We start from the raw sequence: 22733 nt of genomic DNA, 5'->3' as shown, positions 1-22733 counted from the left end.
TGCAAACAAATCCGTTAAAAAAAAAAAAACACAATATACAAAAAAAAAAAATTTCCAAAAAAAAAACTGTGCAAAATAAAATCCTATTAGAAAGTGCACGTGAAGATCGCCACCAGGCAACCCCAAGGGTATATGCTCACCTTACAAATGGGCTCTCATTAAATGGGCCAATGAAGCCTTAAAACAAGCAGGCTTTTCAGATGGCAGCTTCAGGTAGATATACCATAAATATGTAAACACTCTCAGTAAATGGTCAACTCCGTGGTAAATACAGCTTCAGAATCGAGCCCCAGAGGAAAGAAAAATAAAGCCTCATAGTATACGCTGTAAAAATACTTGTATTAATGAAAAACATATGCACTCCCATTTATAAACCAGATTACTAGGCATAAAAAAGTATCAAACCACCTACCCCCCCCCCCCCCCCATATCTCAATCAAGCTCGCAGTCAAGCTGTGCTATGGGGTGAACTGTAGAAGCCGACATCTCACTCACAAACTCACTCTAATGCCTAAATTGGTTAGTTCCACTTTATGCCTTTTGAAGTGACATCAGGTGCCCCCGATGATGTCACAATGACAAAAAGTGTAGGATGAAACGCCACTGATGACAGCACAATGACGAAAGGAATGAGCTTAAACGATGCAGGATGGAGAGCGGGGTTGTGAGTGAGCCGCCAGCTTTTACAGTTCTCCATACAGTTCTCCCTTGACTGTACCCTAGATTGCGATACGAGGACAGGTGGTGGCTTGGTACTTTTTATGTCTGTTACTCTGGTTTACAAATGTCAGTGCATGAATGCTTTTTTACTAATAAAAATATTTTTACAGTGTACATGATGAGACCTATTTTCTTTGAGCTGGGCTTGATTCTGAAGCTATATTTACCACCTAGTCCTAGTTCATGGACTATCTACTGAAAGTGTTTACATGCTAAATGGGATATCCACATGCAGTTGCCATCTGAATTCCCTGGTTGTTTGTTTTAGGACTCCATTGGCCTGTGTAATGAGGGTCTATTTGTAAGGTGAGCATATACCTTTGGGGGTTCCTGGTGGTGATCTTCATGTGCACTTGTAAATAGGATTTTATTTTGCACATTTTTTTGGAGAATTTTTTTTGGACATCGTGGTTTGTTTCATGGATTTGTTTGTACAGATTACCTTAGACTTTAATAATTAAAAATGTCAGGTTTCTGTGATGTAAACAAATGAGACAAAGATAAATAATTTCAGAACGTTTTCAACCTTAATGCGACTTATAAACTATACAACTCAATTAAAAAACAAACTGAAATCTTTTAGTAAAAATAAAAATTTAAAAGAATGTGGTTGCATAAGTGTGCACATCCTCTTATAACTAGGGATGTAGCTGTGTTCAGAATTAGGCAATCACATTCAAACTAATTTTAGGCCCTTTTCACACTTGTGCAACTTGGGACTGCAAAGTCGCATGACAAGTCGTACTCCATGATTTCCAAAGAGTACCATTCATATCTGTACGACTTCAAGTCTCAACGACTTCAAAGTAGTCCCTGCACTACTTTGGGCTGATTTTAATGCGTTTTGAGGTCCAAAGACATAGGCATTGCTTCAAGTCCAATCAAAATCGCATTAAAATCGCGTGTCTTTAAGGTCGCACAGGTGTGAAAGGGGCCTTAAATAGGAGTCAGTACACACCTGCCATCATTTAAAGTGCCTCTGATTAAAATCAAATAAAGTTCAGCTGTTCAACCTACAGCAAAAGCCGGCCCTACCATTGGTCCTGCTGGGTCCATTGGACCCAGGCAGAACTATGAGAGGGGCGGCAAATTGACTCCCAAGATTTGTTTTTCAGCAGTTTTTTGTGTCATCAGTTTACGGCGCGTTATGAGAGCAGCATTTCCCCATCTCATAATGCCGCCTGTAGTGCAAATTGATGAGTATGAGGAGGTGGAGTGTCTCCTCCTGGGAACGTCCCTCTCATGATTTTGCATAATGACGTCAGGCATTAGCACACTCCATCTCACGCAGGGAAGGCTGGATCTTTTAGGGCGATGGCCGCGGCAGACACAGTAGTGACAGGAGGACAGACAGTGGGTGTTTGGTGGACCAGTCCAGTGGTGAGTTATGGAAGAAGATAACAGTATATATAATATTTTCCAAATGTTATACTTATATAAAATAATGGATGTGAGGAACTTTTGGTGGGTGTGATTTTTTTGTGGGGGGGGGGGGGGGGGCAGAATTTCATTCTTGGACCCAGGCCGCACAATATCTTGGGCTAGCCCTGTCCGCAGAGAGCTTCCTAAACATCAGAGGGATCTCATTGTTAAAAGGTATCAGTCAGTAGAAGGGTACAAAAGAATTTAAAAGGCATTAGATATACCATGGAACACAGTGAAGACAGTCTTCATTAATTGGAGAAAATATGGCACACCAGTGACATTACCAAGAACTGGACGTCCCTCCAAAATTGATGAAACGATGAGAAGAAAACCGATCAGGGAGGCTGCCAAGGGGCCTACAGCAACATAAAAGGAGCTGCAGGAATATCTGTCCCTGTACTGACTGTGTGGTCCATATGACAACAATCTCCCCTATTCTTCATATGTCTGGGCTATGGGGTGGAGTGGCAAGACGGAAGCCTTTTCTTACAAAGAAAAACATCCAAGCCTGGCTAAATTTTGCGAAAACACATCTGAAGTCTCCTAAAAGCATGTGGGAAAATGTGTTATGGTTTGATGAAACCAAGGTTGAACTTTCTGGCCATAATTCCAAAAGATATTTTTGGTGCAATAACAACACTGCACATCACCAAAAGAACACCATACCCACAGTGAAGCATGGTGGTGGCAGCATCATGCTTTGGGGCTGTTTTTCTTCAGCTGGAACAGGGGCCTTCGTAAAGGTAGGGGGAATTATGAACAGTTCCAAATGCTTGTCAATATTGCCACAAAACCTTCAGGCTTCTGATAGAAAGCTGAACATGAAGAGGAATGTCATCTTTCACCATGACAATGACTCAAAGCATACATCCAAATCAACAAAGGAATGGCTTCACCAGAAAAAGATTCAAGTTTTGAAATGGCACAGCCAGAGCCCAGACCTGAATCCGATTTAAAATCTGTGGGGGGATCTAAATGAGGGCTGTGCACAGGAAGTACCATGCTGATAGACTTATAACCAAAAAGTGCTTAAACATAGTATTAGTTTACGGGTGTGCACACTTATGCAACCATAATATTTTAGTTTTTTATTTTTACTTCCCTCCACCTCGGTATCCCCGAGTCACGCTCGGGGTGGATGTGCATATATAAATGGATTTCAGTTTGTTGTTCAACTGAGTTATACAGTTTATAGGTCACAATAAGACACTTGTCCAATCTAAAAGTTGCATGATTTTCCCACAATTTTTTCCCGCAATTTTGGTGTGATTTTGCCATGATTTTGACTGGCAATGCCTGTGTATATGGACCTCAAAACCATCAAAGTCGGACCAAAGTAGTGCAAGGACTACTTTGAAATCATTGCAACTTGAAGTCGCACAGATATGAACGGTACTCATTTGAAATCATGGAGAACGACTTGTCATGCGCCTTTGCAGTCCCAAATCGCAGGACAAGTCACACAAGTGTGAAAGGGGCCTTAACCTCTCTGGCGGTATGATTATGTCAGGAATTGTATACCAAAAGCGGTACAATTTTTTTAATGGAAATTTGGCGTTATGTATTATAGGCCTACAATTCTTAGTAATTACTGACTTAAACCTGACCAAAACAAGAGTCTAGTAGACATCCCAGATGTGATAAATTTGAAACACAAACGCATGAATTATAATCTAATCAATAATATAATTTTATTATATAATATATATAATAAAATTATATTATTGATTAGATTATAATTCATGCGTTATATATTATATATATATGTGTGTGTATATATATATATATATATATATATATATATATATATATACACACACACGTATATATATATATATATATATATATATATATAATATATAACGCATGAATTATAATCGAATCAATAATATAATTTTATTGATGTGTGTGTATATAGGTATATATATATATATATATATATATATATACACACACACACACACACACACACACACACATATATATATATATATATATATATATGCATATATATATATATTTAGAGACACCGCTGCGCTCTCTAAAGCGTGACTCGGGGATACCGAGGTGGAGGGAAGTAAAAATAAAAAATAAATATTTTTTCATTCAGTTTGACTATGAATGTGTGAAATATTTACATCTCCCCACTTCACAAATGACTACATTTTGTGATGTCATAGTGTATTTGTGTAGCAAAAAATACTGTAGGTTTTTTTTATTTCCCCTTCTCTGTGTTAATGACAGTAACATGATGAGAATTTCCAATTCTAAAAAGCAGGACTCCTTGTGAAACCTAAAACCATTTTCCAGACAGACATTAACCTAAATATTTTATAGAGTTACCTTATTGGTACTAAAGGGATTGATTACAAATATCAAATAGCATTTGCAAAGATTTCCACTCCATTGAACAAAGTGGCTTGCGCTTTGTAACGCTGAAATTGTACCCATATTCTCTTTCCCAAGAACACCCGTCAATTCTTCTATAGTATAGTGGAAATGTATTTCCGTGTAATATTGTGTTGGCTTATTTAAAAAACCTTGGGTACACCGAGGACTATTAAAAAGAGTGTTTAATAAGTTAAAGAACAAAGTCAGTTGCTTAAATCAATGAGCACAGCATTATATTGGCCCATAGTTTATATCCTGGGTTGACATAGAACCTTGACATAAAAAGAAAAATCCAAACAGCAACATTATAAAGAAACAATCTGTCCATCTGTCCATCAGCCAGTTAGCTGAGACTCCACACCCTGGCACAGAGGTCTCAATCTGGCAGCCCTTCAGCTTCTGCAGAACTACAATGCCCATGAGGCACTGCAAGGCTGACAGTTACAAGCATGACTCCCATAGGCAGAGGCATGACGGGACGAGGTTTTAAACACTCCCAACTCTTGTCTAAATAAAACAAAAAATGTTGGGTTGAGATACACTTTAAAGTGAAACCTGCATAACTTTTGGATTGTGTGGGAGTGGGAGAATCTTTATCATGCTTTTGTTGTGTCTGTGTTCTGTTGGAAGGGATCTCATCTTCACTCTATCAAAATGACCACCCTGAAAGGGAGAAAGTCTTAACAACAGAAACACAGAAAATAATAAAATATATGTAGCACCCTCCTAGGTAGGTGCTAGATAGGAGAGTATAGTTTGGGCTCTGTCCGCCTATCAGAGGAGCAGCAGGTAAATTCTATATTGCTCTGTGCTTAACAGAGAACAGGATCTGTGAGTTAGGTCTGCTCGTGGTGCTCAGTGTGTGATTTATCTAGTCTGGACTAGATTAATCTAGTCCAATAGGGAGGCATATTGGACAGTGGAGAAAACCTAACCAATGGGAGCACAGGCTCTGATACAGCCCCAGTGGTTGGCACAGACTGCTGTCTTGGTGCATTGTGGGGTGTGGTATAAAAGCCAGGAGCACATGTGCTCGGGGTCTTTGGCTGGTGAGCAGAGTCCCAGAAGGAGGGTGGCGGCTTCCTCCTCTTCTGCAGCAGTTGGTGTATGGTCACAGGCAGTCGGCCTGGTGAGCCAGAAGGAGGGAGCTGAATCCAGAGGTCCAGGAGAACTGACTAGAGGTGTTGAGACACTGGAGAACCTGGAAAAAGAGTATCGTGAGTACAGGGGATCGTGTCTAAGGGCTTGACCAGGAAGGGGGCCACCCCGGAGTAGAGTAGTCAGAAGATGGGTGTCAAATGGTGGAGTGAAAGGGGGTGCTAGGCGAGTACCCTGAAGATAAGTGCTAAGCAAGCATTATATTCTGAGGCTTTACCTCAGATTCATCTAGTGGCAAGGTGAACCTGCGGCCTTGCCGCACCTTCAGATAGAAGTCCTCAGCATTGCGAATAGTTCTGGAGTATCCCACTCTTTCCTTCTCCCATCCCTATTTAAAATAAAACAACAAAACAACAACCCCTAGACTGAGCCGGAAAGTAAAGTGTTATGTTTCTGCATGCAGTTGCTACCGGTAACACAGAGGGACCCAAAAAGGTGAGAAATTCAGCAGCCCTCAAGGGGGCAGTGCTACATTTAACATAGGTTCTAACCAGTGTCATCTATTTTCAGCAATGGCCCCTGTGCAAGAACAATTTGTGTTCCTTAATTCAATTACATGTATTTGTTAGATATAGCAGACCAGTGGAACGGTTAGGACACCATGAAGAAAGCCTCCTGATTTTCACCTGCCCTAAATGTAGGTAGTGCCCTGGTCAATGGGACAGTAAGAGGGGCCCCAGCACCTTTCTGGCTCTTAATGGGCTCCTAAATCCCAGTGGGCCTATGTGCATCTGAAAAAATGTACACAAATTGTCCATCTACCTATGGTTCTATCTCTTCACCATCTATTTAACAAAGTAAAGTTAGACTTTAAACTATACCAGAGAACACTTGAGTTCAATTACATGTGCGGAACCACCTGGTGTAAAATGTATTTTTATATGGCAGCAAACTTGCTGTCTTTTATTATTATATTGTGAAATAATTTTTTTATACTGGCAGCAAACTTGCTGTCTTTTATTATTATATTGTGAAAGAATAATTTTATACTGCCCAGCATAAAAGTAAAATTGGTCTGAAATCCAGGGAAGAGTAAAACTGGCATACCAAAGAAAACGTTACCTTTTGCTATATGTAGCACAACACAGACACAATACATTCCCCTCCCAGATATATACTGATAACTCACCTCGATCAAACCCCATTTTTACATCTTCAATGTGCTCTGTAAAACCTGAAACTCTATACAGGCCTTCTGACTTCAAGCCTATAAGCAGAAAAAGGAAAAACAAATGCAATAAATCCATCTACAGTGTTGCATATTTTGAAAAATTTTAATTCTTACTTAAAGTATAACTAAAGAAAAGCTTTTTTTTTCAGTTTGGATAGAGTGGAGAGGGATTAGAACGCCTGTCAGTTTTTATTTCTGTCCGTGCCCCTGTTAGGGTGAGTCACTCTCTCTATTTGTCCTGTTTACCATTATTATTAAAAGTGAAAGTAAAAGAAAATTCAAAATTCTGGGTTGTTCCCAGAAAAGTAATATAGGGGAAATCTTGCAATGGGGACACTAGATCTGGTGAGCTGGGGGTGTTCTGCCAAAAACTCCAACTCACCAAAATCTCCGTCACTCTTTAGCAGCAATATTTTGCAGTTTTCGATGAGTTGGCCATTTTCACAGAATACCGCCAGTGTATACACTACAGTACACGACGAGGTGGCTGTTTAGACAGAACACCAGGTGTAACGTTAAAAAACCATACCCCGTGAAGAAACCATACCCTCGTCACTTCCTGTGTGAAACTGCTGAGCAGCGCAGCAGTGCGCATGCTCAGAGCCCCGGAGACGTAATAGAACAGCAAAGAAGATCACAAGTGCGCATGCTCAGAGGGTAGGAAAAACTCACGGCACTGTGTGAAATGTCATACTTGCGGCGGTATAATTAAAACAGTTCGGCTGCAACATTAAACATCTCCTCTTCTATCGCTGTGACTTCCCTGATCTCCCCTAATAAATATAAAAGCGGCGGCGGGTGTATGAGATGTAAGTGACGGCGATCTCGGCTCCGTGATCCGCTTTTATATTTATTAGGCGAGATGAGGGAAGTGAGAGGGGAAGGAGCGGAGATGATTGATGTTGCAGAGGAGCTGTTTTAATGTAACGGCGGCAAGTGTAAGTACCGTGAGAAATCCATACCCTCCGTAGCAGCACCGGAAGTGACGAGGGTATGGATTTCTCACGGGTATGTTTTTTTCACGGAACACCAGGTAAGGAGAAAAAAAGTTGTCCCCGCCTTGGACACAGCCATGTTGTTGGTTAATCAACAGATGAACTAACAATGTCCACTCATTAAATCTTGTACCGTAGTGTATACGCCGCTGGTGTTCTGTGAAAACAGCCAAGTCATCAGAATCTGCAATCATTGCTGCTGAAGAGCCACTGGAAGTGCCGTGGTTGGAGATTTTGGTGAATTGGAATTTTTGGCAGAACAGGGGTCCCCAAGGAATTCCCTTAATTTGCAGGGATTTCTGCTCACTTCTTCTTTGGCTATGGGACAGGAAGTGAAGGGAAATTTCACCAGTGGGAAAGAGATGGTAAAAAAAAATCTGACAGTGGTTATAACCCTCCCTTGCTCTATCCAAAGCAAAAAAAAACGGAATTTTTGTAAAATCTTACCTGTAAAATTCCTTTCTCTGAGTCCTCCGACAGTCGCCGCCTCTTCATATTCGTCACAATGGGGTAATTGACCTTTCTCCGTAGGAGTAGCTAGGCAACAGAATATGTCAATATTAAAGCTTTTAACATATCCCACCCCCAGGGGGTGGTCCCCTCAGTCAATACCCTCCTGCTTCCTGTTCCATACCTCAGTTTCAGTAGAATAGCAGTAGAGTACATAAAAAAAACCCAAAAGAGGGGCGGGGGCGGCGACTGTCGGAGGACTCAGAGAAAGGAATTTTACAGGTAAGATTTTACAAAAATTCCGTTTTCTCTTACGTCCTCCGACAGTCGCCGCCTCTTCATATTCGTCACAATGGGGACGTCCCAAAGCAGTGCAAACATGAGGGGTGGGAAACGCAGCCTCGCCTAAGGCAACGCAGTCTCCACATCAGAGAAAGTAACCTTACCAAAGGACTACATGCTACATATGCCCATTACACTGTGATCAATTAGTACAGGTTCCATCACCCAGGTTTGTCATGTTCCCTTCTTTGCCCTCCCAGAGTTCACCCGGCACAGGTAACCCCAGAGCATGACACTCTGGGGACTGACAAGGACGATGGGGATCATACCCCTTCAAATCTTTGTCCCATTCCTGTGTCGGCGGCCTCGGAACATCTTCATTATACCCTTCACGTCAAATAGGCAGGGTGCGCGCGCAGCCCATCGGCGCGCACACCACGGCCCCACGCCGGCCAGAGCCCGGATCGTCCTGAGATATGCGCGCGCAACTCCATCGGCGCACGCATCAATCTATCACGTCGACCCGGACTCCCGATCGACGTCATGACGTACGGCGGCGCTACTGCGCATGCGCCGAGGGATATAAAAGGCCGGGGATTTCTAACAGGCCGTCACTTCCCTCCAGCCGAGGGATGATACGGACGCCCCAGGATACGCAGCTCTGGACTCCCATTCTACCATACAGCCCTACCTAAACGTAAGTTCATCATCCAACAATGCTTCATCTTTTGCACTGTTGGATGTACTTTTTACTAGTGCCCACAATGCCTCAAGGCTCATTAGCACTAATTATCTTTACCAGGGAAACACCAGGATCCTTAACCAGGGCTCCCCCTGCTGTTTAGAATCCGGAACTCCCTGCAAATGTAAGTCATTAATATTTTAATATGTGTGCATATCAAGCAAAGAAATCCGGCCAACACCAAACTCAATCTGCCCTATTATGCAGGCTCAAAATAAAGCAAAGTGAGAACACAGCCTCCACTGCATTTGGACCACCATAACCAAGACCTTCAACACCAATTGTAAGTGATCAGCACTAACTCCGATAGTGCTTTAAATACAATCACAATAAATATTTTGATCTAATTGGTGTCATATATGTCATATATTCTTCAGGCCATTGAGAAGGACTACCCCCTTCCTCACATTACCAAGCAACTCTTACAACATGTAAGTTTGCTTCACACATTTCTACTCAATTTTACTTATATTCAGTTGGCAACATTCACCATTACCACATATCTTTACAGACAGCCATTCCTCCAGAAATCCTGTTGAACATTCTTGGAGGGCAATGGGAATACCAAATCCTGGGACCTGACCGTTGAATCACATGTATGTGCATATTCTATTATTCACTATTTTTATAAATAGTGTTATACTACAATAAATCTCTAATATATACTCACTATATTTTTCAGATATGGTGACCCCTCCCCACTTCCTTGACAAAGGCAATATACCTATGCCGAAACGCGTCGGAAGTCTGACAAAGATACTCTCTCTCAAGCTCACATTTATGAGCCTTAAATAGACAGAGTTCTTTAAAGTCACCATTTCCACCTTGTCACCTTTCGTTCTATCTTCACTTACTCACATGGGTCTATAACCCATTGGCACTTACTATGTTTATATTGTTTGTATCATTATTTTGCTATCAGCATATTATTATTATTTTTTAATAAATATAGCATTTTACTAAGCCCGCAAAGTCCCAATTCCTTGACCTGAGGCATCAAACTTGCTCCAAAACGTTTTTCTGGGACGGAGGCTACACCTACTTATCTAGGTATCAGGGATCGACCCTTTTTCACCTTACCAAAGGAAGGAAACCAGCTAGGCAGCAGGAAAAAAACTTTGCTCAACAGGAGCAACAACCCAGGAAGAACAAATAACCTAGGGATAAAAACATCCCAAACAGCCAAGGGCCCAAAAACAAGGGACCTTAAGGTACTGCCGCACTAAGAACCTTGCGGCCAAAGGAAGCATCCGCCGATGCCTGAACATCCACTTTGTAGAACTTTGAGAAGGTGTGAACGGACGACCAAGTCGCCGCCTTACACACCTGGGCCACAGAAGCCCGATGATGACAGGCCCAAGACGTACTCAGAGATCTAGTAGAGTGCGCCTTCACAGGCATAGGAGGAACTTTCCCCTTCAAAGCATATGCCTGCTCAATGGTCTGTCTGATCCATTTGGCGATGGTAGAAGCCGACGCCGCCATGCCCTTCCGAGGTCCCTCAGGAAGGACAAAGAGAGAATCCGTCTTGCGGAAGGATTTTGTCGAATTCAGGTAAACCCTGATCGCCCTAACAACATCCAAAGAATGTAAGGCCACCTCCTTCGGATGCTTAGGCTCCGCGCAAAGCGGAGGCAAGACAATGTCCTCATTGAGGTGAAATTCCGAAATCCTTTTCGGAAGAAAAGAAGGATTAGGTCGCAAGACCACCTTATCCAAGTGGAGTACCAGATACGGAGACCTGCAGGACAAAGCCGCCAGCTCCGAAACTCTGCGAGCCGAAGTGATCGCCACCAAAAAAGCGACCTTCTTGGACAACAGAGGCAACGAGATCTCCCTGATTTTTTCAAAAGGAGCATGTTGTAACACGGAAAGAACAAGGTTCAAGTACCATGGAGGCAAAGGCTCCCTCCTAGGAGGGACCAGGTGTTGCACCCCTTGAATAAAGGTGCCAACCAGAGAATTTGACGCCACAGGGCGTTGAAAAAGAACGGCCAGAGCAGAAATCTGACCCTTAATCGTGGCCAACGCCAAATGCTGGTCCACGCCCGTTTGAAGAAAAGCCAACACTCTCGAAACCGAGTATGAGCGAGGGGAATACCCCCTGGACTCACACCAGGCAAAATAGGCCTTCCAAGTACGGTAGTATATTTTCCCCGAAGAGGCCTTTCTAGCATTGATCAAAGTATGAATGACCTCCGGAGAGAGACCCCTATCCTTCAGGACCTCTGTCTCAACAGCCAGGCCGTCAAAGCCAGCGACTGTAAAGCAGGATGGAATATCGGTCCTTGAGACAGAAGATCTTCCCGAAGAGGCAGACGTCAACCGCCAGATTCACGAGGTCTGCGTACCAAGACCGGAGAGGCCAGTCTGGCGCCACCAGAATCACCGTTTTTGGTTCTGAGGACAACCTGCGAAGGAACCGGGACAGCAACTGAATTGGTGGGAATGCATACACCAGCCGATACTGATGCTACTGAGCCACTAACGCATCTGACGCGTCTGCCCGAGGATCGCGCGTCCTTGCCACGAACCTTCCCACCTTGTTGTTCAGACGAGACGCGAACAGGTCCACATCCGGAAGACCCCACTTCGCGCACAACATCTGGAAGACCTCCGGGTGGAGCGACCATTCCCCCTGGTCCAGAGTCTGGCGGCTCAGATAATCCGCCTGCCAGTTGTCCACCCCCGGGAATGTGAACTGCCGTTATCGCCGGGACGTGCGTCTCGGCCCAAGACAGAATGTCGGCCACTTCCCGAGCCGCTCGAGCACTCCTGGTGCCCCCTTGGTGGTTGATGTAGGCCACCGCTGTGGCATTGTCCGTCTGAACCCGAACCGGACAGCCCTGAAGCTTGTCCGTCCAGCGTTGAAGGCAAAGATTTATCGCCCGCAACTCCAGAATGTTGATCGGAAGGGAAGATTCCTCCTCCGACCAAGTTCCCTGAGAGGATAGAACGCCCAGAACACCACCCCAGCCCGACAGGCTGGCATCCGTGGCGATCACCGTCCACGAAAGCGGACGAAAGGACTTGCCCCCCGACACCGCCGGGGACTGCAGCCACCACAGAAGATTGCTTCTCGTGCGAGGACTCAACGATATCTGAAGATCCAGAGATTGTGGTCACCCGTCCCACCTGGACAGGATCTCCGCCTGGAGATCCCTCGTGTGAAACTGGGCGAATGGAATCGCCTCGAAAGCCGAGACCATCAAACCTAAACACCTCATCGTCCGTAGATTGCACCATTGTTCACTAACAGCGCGCTGAAAATCCTCAGTACAAGGAAAAACCTGCGATGTTTTGCGCCTCCGCTGTGTCCCATAAGAAGCCAGAACGGCAGGTGGACACGGTTCATCCTGCAAATGCAGCATTTGTTTGATAGAAGCAACCAATTCATCCATGATTGCAAGCTCTTCAGACGAGCCAGGGGGAGAATCATCAACCCCCTCAACCTCTGCATCCCCCTCCGACCCTGCAAAGTCCAGGGACGAACGGGACCCCGATAAGGGGACCCCAGCCATAGCAGCCCCATCACCTTCGCCCTCTGAATCAGAGGATATTGAAACTCTGGGCCGTTTAGTGGATTGAGCAGCCAACAGCATTTGCACCTGAGCAGCCAGGTTAGCCACAACTGTGGCCAAATCACCCCCCTCAGGGGAAACAACAGCAGCCCCTTGACCACCCAGTAAAGGGGGAGGAAATTTGCTTTCCTGAGAATCCATGCCCCCAGAAGTGTGTAGGAGAAAAAAAAGGTAACTGCCCCTTTAAAAGCGCGGCGAGCGCAGCCCACCGCTCACACACACCTGCACAAGTCGACCCCCACAGGGAAAACTACAAACTTAGGCAAGGACACAGGACTAAGGAGGATAAAAACCTGGAGAGATCACTGCTGCTGCTGTATCGATCGGTGTGCCCAGGGAAAAGGAAGTGATGTACCAGAAGCAGCTCCTATAAAGCCTATGGAAGGCTACAAGAAAATGGCCACCGGGGGAGGAGGTAAATGCAGTACTACATGAGGCTGGAGCGATCGCCGCCAAAATGGCGGCGTTTGGCGCCAAAACCGCAGCTCCCAGCATATAGGAGAAGCCCTCATAAGCCTGTAGTTAACATTAAAATGGCGGACCGCAGCAGCGGCCGCCGCATGTTGCACAAAACATGTACCACAGCATGCCCTACAACATATAGCATGTCACACAGAGAAATCACACAGTTAGTAACACAGAACAGTGTATCACAGCCCCCCTCCTTGCAGCCCACAGCAGCATCCAGACAGGGAGTCCCACAGTGTGAACAGACATGCAGGGTTACACAGTCCCAGACTGACACCCACTAAACAGACAGGTCCTCACACAGAGTACACTTACCTTCTGAATGGCGTGGGGAACCTGCACAAGCGATCAAGCCACTGCACATGTGACAGGGAGAGTCGCAGCCAAGACGCAGTAGAACTGCGGTGCGAAACCGCATGGCGTCCAGTGAGGTAGCCACCTCACCACAGCATCCCTGCAGCGAACAGGGATGGGTCGTTCACCAATGCCAGGAAAAAATACCTGACTGAATGCTCGATGGCAGGCTGGGAAGCCACTGGCCCACAACCTGCGACCAGGGGGGCCAGCCCGAGACCCAGCCCGCATGATCCTCTTCATCAGAAGAACTAACTAATGCTGACAAAAGTAACAGCTAAGTAAAGAGAGAGAAAAAAACTCAAATAAAATCAAAAAGAAGATGAAGGCTGAGACAAAATGCCCCAGCACAGAAACAGCCAGCTAACTCCTAACAGCTAGTCAATGAAACTGAGGTATGGAACAGGAAGCAGGAGGGTATTGACTGAGGGGACCACCCCCTGGGGGTGGGATATGTTAAAAGCTTTAATATTGACATATTCTGTTGCCTAGCTACTCCTACGGAGAAAGGTCAATTACCCCATTGTGACTAATATGAAGAGGCGGCGACTGTCGGAGGACGTAAGAGAAAATACGTTTTGCTTAGAGTTCTACTTTAAGTGAAAAATTCACAGAAATGCATTGGGATCCACTGGAGACAAATCATCTCCAGAAAATTACTTTCACAGCATATCCATATCCAGTGGATTGAACGTACAAAAAGGACTCCGTGTGGGTGGGGGAATCCTCTCTGCTGTGTCTATGTATTCTGACAATGGGGAGACTTCCCCCACCACCAGAATATCCTGATTAGTGCTTGTGGCTACACTAATCGATCTGCAAAAATCTGACAGGGCAGTTGTACAGAAGTCAGTCAGTACAACAACCCCACCCATACATGGATTGAGATTAAGCTGCTGAACCAGATGAATTTCAATCTATGTATGGCCAGCCTAAATATACAAGATATTTTATCAGGGAAAAGGAGCAAGATGCAGTTCAACTCTTTCCTTAAAAACCATTTGCTTTTAGTTCTACTTTTAAGATAGAGTATGGGAGAGCTATAACCCCTATCAGATTTTTTACCCTATCTGTGTCCCATTGGAGATATTTACTTTACCTATACTTTGTGTCCCATAGCTAAAACGGGAAGTGAGAGGAAATCCCTGCAAATTAAGGGAATGCCTTGAGCCCCCCCCCCCCCCCCATTTCACTAGAACTTGTGTCCCCTTTAGAAAACATCTCCTCTATTACTTTTCTGGGGACAACCCAAAATGTGGGATTTTCTTTTACTTTCAATGATAATAGTTAACAGGACAAATAGAGAGGGTGACCCTCCCTATTGGGGGCACAGACTAACAGAATACCATTCCCTCTCCATTCTGTCAAAAACAATTTAAAGTATGCGAACAACACATCAAAAACATCAATATCAAGCCTATTGATACTACAAAGCAAATTTAATAAAGGTTTACATGGTGAAACATTCATTACAATTCTTTACAGAGAAGAAAAGGATCAATAAAAAGTAATAACTTGCCTGTACCTTATTATACTGTATATAATAATAAGGTATACTTTTTGTGTCTGCATGGTTGAAAGACTGGCTCTGTAATCCCATTAGAGGAAGATCCACAAACATGAAAAATCACATTTTTTTGGGTGCCTGTAGACTGATAGTAAAGGAAACATTGATCGTAATGTTTAGAGAACCTACGCCAATAACCATTGGCTGCCAAAGGAGATAACTGTGTGCCTCCTCCACCCAGAATATGCTAAACATAGCCGTTTGGCCAAGCTAAATGTTCCTGGTTAGGGATGATCCAGCAGACACAAATACTGAAGAAGGTCAGAATGTAGGCAGGTGCAGTCTGTATTCTCTACTGCCTCGACCGCAAATACTTCAATGCAGATGGGGGAAGTAATTGAGACAAACTTGGTTCCTCTATGAGGTTGCATGTTGCGCAATCTGAGTGGATGCTGGTGCGCCATGTGACTTTGGTGGCCATCTTAGGTCAGAGGTCAGTGCTTAGAGATAGGGAAAGGTTCCGGAGTAGAAGGGACAGTGCAGAGACTACATCTACCTCTTCCAGGAAGCCTACCTTTTGGGTGTGGACCACCCAGACCACATTCCGCTCCTTGTGGCAGATGCTATCAGCATCTTCTATTCTTCAAACCATTGTTGAACCGCTGTCACAGTTATAAGTGGCTCAAGATGGATGTGCTCCCTTGCTGGGCCTGTTTATACTTGCTGAACTTTTCTACAATATATTACTATTGCCAAGCTTGAACTCTGTGTGTTCACTGCCCACCGCACAATGCTACACCTAGCCCACAAAATTGTGTCTGTACACATGCCTTTCCTCCATGGTCTAGGTCACCGCCTACATACTACATAATGGTGCAACATGCATTGTGTCCTAATTAATTACAGTGATCCAAAGTATACAGAACTAGTTATGTGAAAATCATAGGTGGTCTGGTGATATACAATTTGAACAAAGTGGAATTGTCAGCTTGCCCCTGATTGATGAGCATGGCTTGTGATAATTTGATAGTGACCTCGTGAGCAGTAATGAGTATGTATAAGCATTGGAAATGTTTGGTATAACTTTCAGATCTTGGCCAAATTTGACTGCATGGTATTAAAGGATAAGTTCATCTTACATTTTACATTTTTCACCCGTTTTTAGGGTGGAAAATGTAACACGTTCCCACTCCTGCAGCTTCTCACCGATTCCCCCGCCTCATTGTGATAGTGTGACATTGTCTCCCCGCACCTGCTATCACAATGCTATTACAATTTAAAAAGAACACAGCATTGTGGGACTATGCTCGCATGGCCGCATCATTCATTCACAGAGGTCTGTGAATGAACTACAAGTACTGACAGCCTTTGCGACTGGCGGCTTGTAGTTCTCAATGAACGACCAGGGCGCTCGTGAGTGCTCTAGGTGGTTCATTGAGTCTTCTGATCATTGTGTAACCATTGTGTGACCCCTACTGACGAAATTAAGTCAATGGCGCAAAGCGTTTAGGGGAAGGAGCCTGCTGTCGGATGTCTCCCCGCTAAGTACTCAGATAAGAGATCGGATTTTTCTATGAGGGCTTGCATGGCCTAATGTGTCTTTTAATGTGAGTTTGTTACCTTGAATAATTTTCCCTAATAAATTTTGTTACATGGAGACACAGTTAAGGGAATACAAGACTGTAGATTGAAGGATCGCTCATTACAAGAACACTGGCTAGTCTTCATCCGTAGGAATTTGTGCCCTCTGTGGGAACAGCTATTTCTGACCCACTGGTAACACAGGGGTCAGAACGTAAGGTGAGTGGCCATTCTTTATTGGTGAAGGATTGTACCTTAAAAGATTCACTTGCACGCACCTGGCACCTTTCCATTTTGTGTTAATTTTTGGCAATTTTGCACAGTTTTTGCACAACTTTTTTGCACAGGACTTCTATATTTATATATTTATTCATCTCTGATGGTTTTTTCACTATTTGGATATATTTATAAAGAATGATATTTTTACTTATTTATTTCACACAGATACACGTATCATTTTAGTATTTGTGAATTTTGTATTTATTTAAGTGGCGCTGCCCTGTTTCTGGGAATAATTGTGTAACTGCCTGCCCGTATAAGGTACGAGCAGATAGATACACTGACAGTCGGCAGGAGCCTGTGATTGCCCCCATGATATGCTGAACATGAGTGCAATGATTTACAGGCTCCTAACAAATAAATAATAAAATAAAAAAAATTTACCTGCAAAAAATGTGCATTTATTTTATTTATTTATTTTTTTTGGAAAGGTGAACTTATCCTATAATTTATTAAAGGCAAAAAGACTGTTCACTTTGAAAGGGATTTTTTTCCCCAGTGTGTATTGCACTTTAAACATAGCTCCCATCTGGGAGAGAAGTAGTAATGGGTCCTGCAGCTGCCGCCTGGGAAATTCCCAATTACTCTCCTGTGAAAAACGCTTCTTCCTGCTCAGAATCATTGTTACAGGCCTCTATGGTCACTAAGTGCCAGAGAAGGTGGGAGGTGGGGAAATGTAAAACTAGAACATGGGAAAAGGACAGTTTCTGCACTGAGATTAATAAATGGAGTTTTAGTATTTAAAGCACACAAATGTATTCTAAAATAACCGTACTTCAGAATTGATTGCACACAGTACGAAAACTGCCCTGAAAAAGGAGAGATTTGTTGTTATGGAACATAACTAGAAGTTCTTTTTTAGAGAGTACTATGTTAAAGAAGCGCCCCGATTACTTTCCCTGTCATTTTCTAAAATGCACATCATACTGCTAGTAACATTATCTTGATCTAGATGAATATAGTGTATTTATCTTCCCTTAGAGTATTCACTTCAAAACATAATGTATAGATTTGTAGAGATTATCTCCTTTATAGGTTTATAGCAGCATTTGATTATGATCTACATTGATAACGACGGTAAAATGGAAAAGTCCACATTAGCAATCTCTTCCACACAGGCATCAGTCACCCAACAGAAGGCTTATCAGGATCGCTCAGGCAATTATAAGCTCTGAAAGTGGTATCTCTTATACTGCCTGCTCTCACGCGCTGAAATGATGACGATGGCTGTTGCCTTACAGATAGAGGTCTATGCAAAATAAGAAAACAGCATGAGGGCTATAATTGGGTTTGTTTGTGATAATTCAATGCCTATTTATCTCAGGTTAGGAGAGATAAAGACCATGCAACCTTTGTGATTGGTGTATATTCAGAAGAAGTAATGCACAGGAATAAATGGCTAACCTCTCTGCTCAATCTCCTGGATGCACATGTCCACTACCATGGGCCTCGGGGTATTGTGTGCTTTCACCAGGGTGGTAAGATCGCAGCTGTATACTTTCTTGATGCGCTTCAGATCTGGCTGGCAGTCACTGGGCACATATTTGGAACACTGTTTATGTACATTCAATCCGCAGTCTGAAAAGGAAAAAATACAAGCAGTTAACAAAAAACCTCAGGATTCAAACAGATGTTACACCAGAGTAACAAATATTATCATACTGAAGCTAAAACAAGCTTAAAGTGGTTGTAAACCCTTACATATACCCAGTGTGGGGACTATCCTCAGGTGATACACAGATGAAACAAATCCTCCTACATAAGTTGTACCTGTATATCTGCAGCCCTCTCTCCCCTTCAGTGCTGAATTTATAAACTCTCCTGAGAGTTCCAAAAAAAGGGGATGGAGAGCGGAAGTTACACTTTGCAGAGTTCAGTGAGGAGAGCTCTGAGAGCTGATTGGAGGTAAGGGACACACCCCTCTCCACACAGCACACGGGAACAGAGCTGAGGCTGTTAATCAGCTGGAGATCCCTCCCCTGTCACCTTTTTTTCTTGGTGTCAGGAAAACTTGTCAGATGTGATTCATGCAGATAGTAGAGGAACAGAGCAGCAGACAGAAATGACACTTAGGCTGGCCATACACTATACAATTTTCTTATTCAATTTCCTTTAGATTTACCTTAAACTATGTAGTGCAAGGGCATGCCTGATTGAATACAAATTGAAAGTGTTTAGGTTTGAACCTATATTACATGGTTTTGGTAAATCTAAAGGAAAGTTGAACAAGAAAATTGTATAGTGTATGGCCAGCCTTAGTGCCCTTAATTGAGACAACTACACGCTATAGAGGGATATGCTTTGTTCATATTTCATGTCTAAGGGTTTACAACCACTTTAATTGCCACCAACCAGTTTTGTCAATTAGGCAAACCTTTTACTTGCCCTGCACGGGAAAATACAGGTTCAAATTAAAGAAAACCTTTCTAAAACAAAACATGAGGCTGACATTACCAAATTTACCATTACCATTACTAACGCATTCTGCAAATGCTAGTTGTCTGGCAGTCTGATAATGACCCCACCATTATTATTTTCTTGATATTTCCATTCTTTTTATCAACATAAGTATCACACTAATATAAATGCAGGAAATTATGATGCACATGATGATTCTGCCGAGGCCCAGTTGACACATATTAGAGTAAAAGCTATAAACAATTGTAAATGTAGGAAGCCCCGTACATGGGAACTCTATGACCACACAGCAGTATGATTCATGATAAGTAAACCATGTAGGTTGAAGATATAGCCAAGACAAGGCTGACCCGATGGCTTGATGCTCATCTGAGCTGGCAACACATCATAGTTAATGATTTTGCAGCAGATAATTTGTGTTCCTTTTCACTTTACATGTGGGGCTTTTCTGAACTTGGCCCTGACATGGGAGCTGTTGGGAAATTTCTGTGCTATTATTGTAAAACCAGGCCAGGATTTTATATAGAAGCCAAAGATAGAAACGAAAACTGTTTGACTCCAAGTGGAAATTCCCATGAATGTCTCCAAGTATAAATACTTTGTCTGGAAGAATGTATATTTGTTATGTCTGGTGTAGCACTGACAGCTAATGACAGTCTGTATTTCATACATTAATACGGCACTGCTGGTATGTAGCAACTTCAATAAACATACTTTTTTCTGCAATTTAAAAAGAAAAAGATGAAAAAACACATGATATGACCCTGTTCTTCACAAACTGCTATACAATTTACCAATGTATGCATATAGGAAGAATTTAAAGCGTTATCTACACCCAAAAACAAAAATGGAAATTATTGCAGGTAACCAGTTCTTTGATGTGGTGGCTGCATATGTTTTCTTTTTTCAGTTTTAGTTTATTTTCACTTGGTGAGCCTACTAGTAATATACTTCTTGTCCTAGGGTGACGATGCTCCCTCACTGTACTATAGCTATGGAGGAGCAACCCTAGGACAGAACTATAAAACACCCCCCTCTCTTATTCCTTCTCCAAACCAAAAGGGAGGTGTTTTGCAGGCCACATACACTATATTGTCAAAAGTATTGGGACGCCTGCCTTTACACGCACCTGAACTTTAATGGCATCCCTGTCTTTGTCCGTTGGGATTCAATATTGAGTTGACCCACCCTTTGCAGCTATAACAGCTTCAACTCTTCTGGGAAGGCTGTCCACAAGGTTTAGGAGTGTGTCTATGGATATGTTTGACCATTCTTCCAGAAGCACATTAGTGAGGTCAGGTACTGATGTTGGATGAGAATACCTGGCTCGCAGTCTCCACTCTAATTCATACCAAAGGTGTTCTGTCGGGTTTAGGTCAGGACTCTGTGCTGGCCAGTCAAGTTCCTCCACCGCAAACTCGCTCATTCATGTCTTTATGGATCTTGCTTTGTGCACTGGTCCAATTCATTTGGTGGAGGGGGCATTATGGTGTGGGTTTTTTTTAGGTGTTGGCCTTGGACCCTTAGTTCCAGTAAAAGAAAATTCTTAAGGCATCAGCATACCAAGACATTTTGGACAATTTCATGCTCCCAACTTTGTGGGAACAGTTTGGGGATGGCCCCTTCCTGTTCCAACATGACTGCGCACCAGTGCACAAAGCAAGGTCCATAAAGACATGGATGTCCTGACCTCAACCCGATAGAACACCTTTGGGGTGAATTAGAGCGTGGAGACTGCGAGCCAGGCCTTCTTGTTCAACATCAGTGCCTGACCTCACAAATGCGCTTCTGGAAGAATTCCCATAGACACACTCCTAAATCTTGTGGACAGCCTTCCCAGAAGAGTTGAACCTGTTATAGCTGCAAAGGGTGGGCCAACTCAATATTGAGCCTTAAGGCCCATACACACGTACCGATTGTCGGCCGTTAATGTTCGGCCAACGTCCGATCGGCCGATTGTCGGCTTGTTAGTATGATGCTTCCGACAACCGACTGCGACTTTTCGGCCGAACAAAATCTGGTCTGCATGCTATAAAATTTTTGTTGGCCAACAACAGAATGGCCAATTGTTCCTCAGTCAGTACAGATTTCGGCCGACAAACATCAGATGAGCAAGACTGGGCATGCTCAGAGAAGAAAAAACACACGAAAAGTAGACCAGAACATGACATCACTTCTGCAGTTGGTTGTTGTTGGCCGACAAAATTTGTGTGCAGTCTAGAGCACATTTCAAACAACACTGGATAAAAGACGGCCGATCGTTCGGCCGACAATCGGTGCGTGTGTACGGGGCTTAACGGACTAAGACTGGGATGCCATTAGGGTTCATGTGTGTGTAAAGACAGGTATCCCAATACTTTTGACAATATAGTGCATATAGTTGGAAAAAATGTAACTGTAAAGGTGCAGCAGAGTCAGATTGCACAGGAATTTATAAAGTGACATGATTTCTTGTAGGAGCAACAGATATTTTTGCACTTATTAAACAGATATAGCACCACACCTTCTAAGGTATATTTAACAGATCAAAAAGGAGCAAAGAAAAGACGTTTATTGTCAGGGTTTGCATACCCTTTACATTTATGGGCTTTTTTATGTTTTTTTTTTTTTTTTCAGTTTTAGATCATATAAATGAATCGGAGGCAATTGATGAATCTCATTCTGAGCCTTGCCTTGTTTTTTGGCCTGTCATTGAATGGTAATGACGACAGCCCAAAGCAGGAAACCTCATTCATAGGTCAGCAATGGCAGTTCCCATATTCTGTCTTTAAACATATACTTATAACTGAAAAGGAAAATGTACAGTATGCTTGCATGCAGGCAAAGCAGTAGCAATAATAAGATGGAAAGCAGCTTGAGAATTTTCTGACATTTGCTGACAGGGGCCACAACTTTTGTGCCTTTCCTCAGATCTGCTGATGGGAGTTACTTGACTTCTGATAGTGGGGGGTTCTTGACATCTGATGTAAGGGGGGTAGGATGCTCTAGATATCTGCTTATAACTAGAAGAATTTAACAATTATATGCCAGTTGAATAGGATGGTCGCTAATATCCACAAGAAACTTTATTGGAGACTGCTCAGACAGAACATGGTTCTGACATGGTACACTGTCTGAGCAGTCTCCAAATAAGTTTCTTGTGGATGATACAAGCAGTGTCTGACCCCTTGTGCATGGGTTCCATGCCGGTCTACACCTGCCCTTCACAGCT

At 43.3% G+C, this 22733-nt stretch overlaps 1 protein-coding gene across 3 annotated transcripts in view; it reads right to left on the bottom strand.

The window, feature by feature from the left end:
* Window positions 1-22733, bottom strand: part of CHN2 (chimerin 2) — a 502107-nt gene that overhangs the window by 22063 nt on the left and 457311 nt on the right. For all 3 annotated transcript variants that reach the window (XM_082258131.1, XM_082258132.1, XM_082258133.1), the window contains 2 exons: window positions 18509-18682; window positions 6824-6901 (listed from right to left, as the gene is read on the bottom strand). In XM_082258131.1, the coding sequence (XP_082114257.1) occupies window positions 6824-6901; window positions 18509-18682 (252 nt within the window). The remainder of the gene's footprint in view (window positions 1-6823; window positions 6902-18508; window positions 18683-22733) is intronic.

Source organism: Pelophylax lessonae (genome assembly GCF_965119305.1).
Source record: "Pelophylax lessonae genome assembly, chromosome: 5".
NCBI lineage: Eukaryota > Metazoa > Chordata > Amphibia > Anura > Ranidae > Pelophylax > Pelophylax lessonae.
This window is presented reverse-complemented; position numbering and strand designations above follow the sequence as displayed.